Source organism: Gossypium raimondii, chromosome 12 (genome assembly GCF_025698545.1).
Source record: "Gossypium raimondii isolate GPD5lz chromosome 12, ASM2569854v1, whole genome shotgun sequence".
NCBI classification, from domain to species: domain Eukaryota; kingdom Viridiplantae; phylum Streptophyta; class Magnoliopsida; order Malvales; family Malvaceae; genus Gossypium; species Gossypium raimondii.
Window position 1 is genome coordinate 34,262,284 of NC_068576.1, and position 1,558 is coordinate 34,263,841.

At 38.6% G+C, this 1,558-nt stretch overlaps 1 protein-coding gene across 1 annotated transcript; it reads left to right on the forward strand.

Moving 5' to 3' along the window:
• Positions 1-284: 284 nt before the first annotated feature.
• Positions 285-1,349, forward strand: LOC105762416 (ethylene-responsive transcription factor 13). The gene has a single exon (XM_012580224.2). The coding sequence runs from the start codon at positions 363-365 to the stop codon at positions 1,143-1,145; it is 783 nt and encodes a 260-aa protein (XP_012435678.2). The 5' UTR covers positions 285-362; the 3' UTR covers positions 1,146-1,349.
• The last annotated feature ends 209 nt before the right edge of the window (positions 1,350-1,558 follow it).

Genomic DNA, 1,558 nt, shown 5'->3' on the forward strand with positions numbered 1-1,558 from the left:
AGAAAAAAAATTCTGATTTGCGCTTCTCCAATTAAAAAGAGATATGGATGTGGTGAAGCAATATTGCTTTAAATTTTTTGTTTTCGAAGAAATGATTGGGTTATTGAAAACTAAAATCTTCCCCAACCTCCTCCACTTCAATATTAATTATAAATTAATGACCCCAAAGGCCCTGAAGGGAACATTCATAGAAATGTCCTCGAAGGCAAAACATCAAGGCTTTGGCTTTAGCTTTAGTTCCCATTTTGATTATGTCTCCTTATATAACCCACAATATCCTTGGCCAATGGCAACCTCTTCATAGTTCACTTACACTCTCAAAAGAAAAAAAAAGAGTTCAAAGCTTAGTGATTTTTAAGCTTATGGAGATTATTTCAGAATCAGAGTTCAATATACTTGAATCTTTTCATCACTATCTTTTTGATGATTTTTATGAAACTCCAGCAGCAGCAATAACTTGCAGCAGTGATAATGGTGTTTTTGTTGATCAACCTTGTTACAACAGGAGTTTAAGTTTCAGTGGTGTTTTCTTGAATGAAAGTTGGGGTGATTTGCCCTTAAAAATGGATGATTCGGAGGATATGGTGGTTTACAATGCTTTACGTGACGCTGCAAACTCTGGGTGGACTCCTTCTAACGAGGTTACGGCGGCGGAGGCGGTTGAAGAGGTGGTGGTTTCAGGCGGGGAAGAGAAAGAAGGGATAGTTAATGTGGAGCGTGAAACAAACGCGCCACTTCGGCCGAGGGGGATGAATTTTAAAGGGGTGAGAAGACGGCCGTGGGGGAAGTACGCGGCGGAGATTAGGGACCCGAAGAGGAACGGCTCCAGGATTTGGCTCGGAACCTACGAGACGCCTGAAGATGCTGCTTTGGCTTACGATAGAGCCGCTTTTGAAATGCGTGGGGCTAAGGCTAAGCTGAATTTCCCTCACTTGATTGGCTCTAACACTTCGGACCCGATTAGAGTTGGTTCGAGGCGCCGGTCACCGGAACCTTCAGCTTCGACGACGCCCTACGGATTGAGAGATAGCTCGCCGAAGCCGAAGAAGAGGAAGAGTGCAAGCAACTCAGAGGATAAAGCCACGCCGGAAGTGGTTCAATTGAATACTTGGCCAACCTTTGGAGACCAGTTTTGGATTATTTGAGTCCGACCCATTTTTACTTGGATCTAAAATAATACCCCTGAAGAATATTTAAAAAAAAAAACTAACGAAATAATAGTTTTATTTTTTTTGGAATCTTGAAAATTAATTTTTTTTACCATTTATTTCTCATTGGTGTAAAAAGTCCTTTATTTGTATTTCCTATTTTTTTAATAAACTTTCTAAGAATTTCTCTTTTTGATATAATATTTAGAACTATTCATAGCCACTCCCTTAAGGATGAGCATTCGAACAAGTCGAGTCGAATCGAGTCAAAAAATTTCGAATTTAGTCGAGTTGACAAATCCTATTTTAACAACATAACTCAATTTCAAAATTTTCAAATCGAGTCAAATTAACAAATCTTATTATTTATACTCAATATTATGTTTAACTGATTATTTAACTAGTAAACA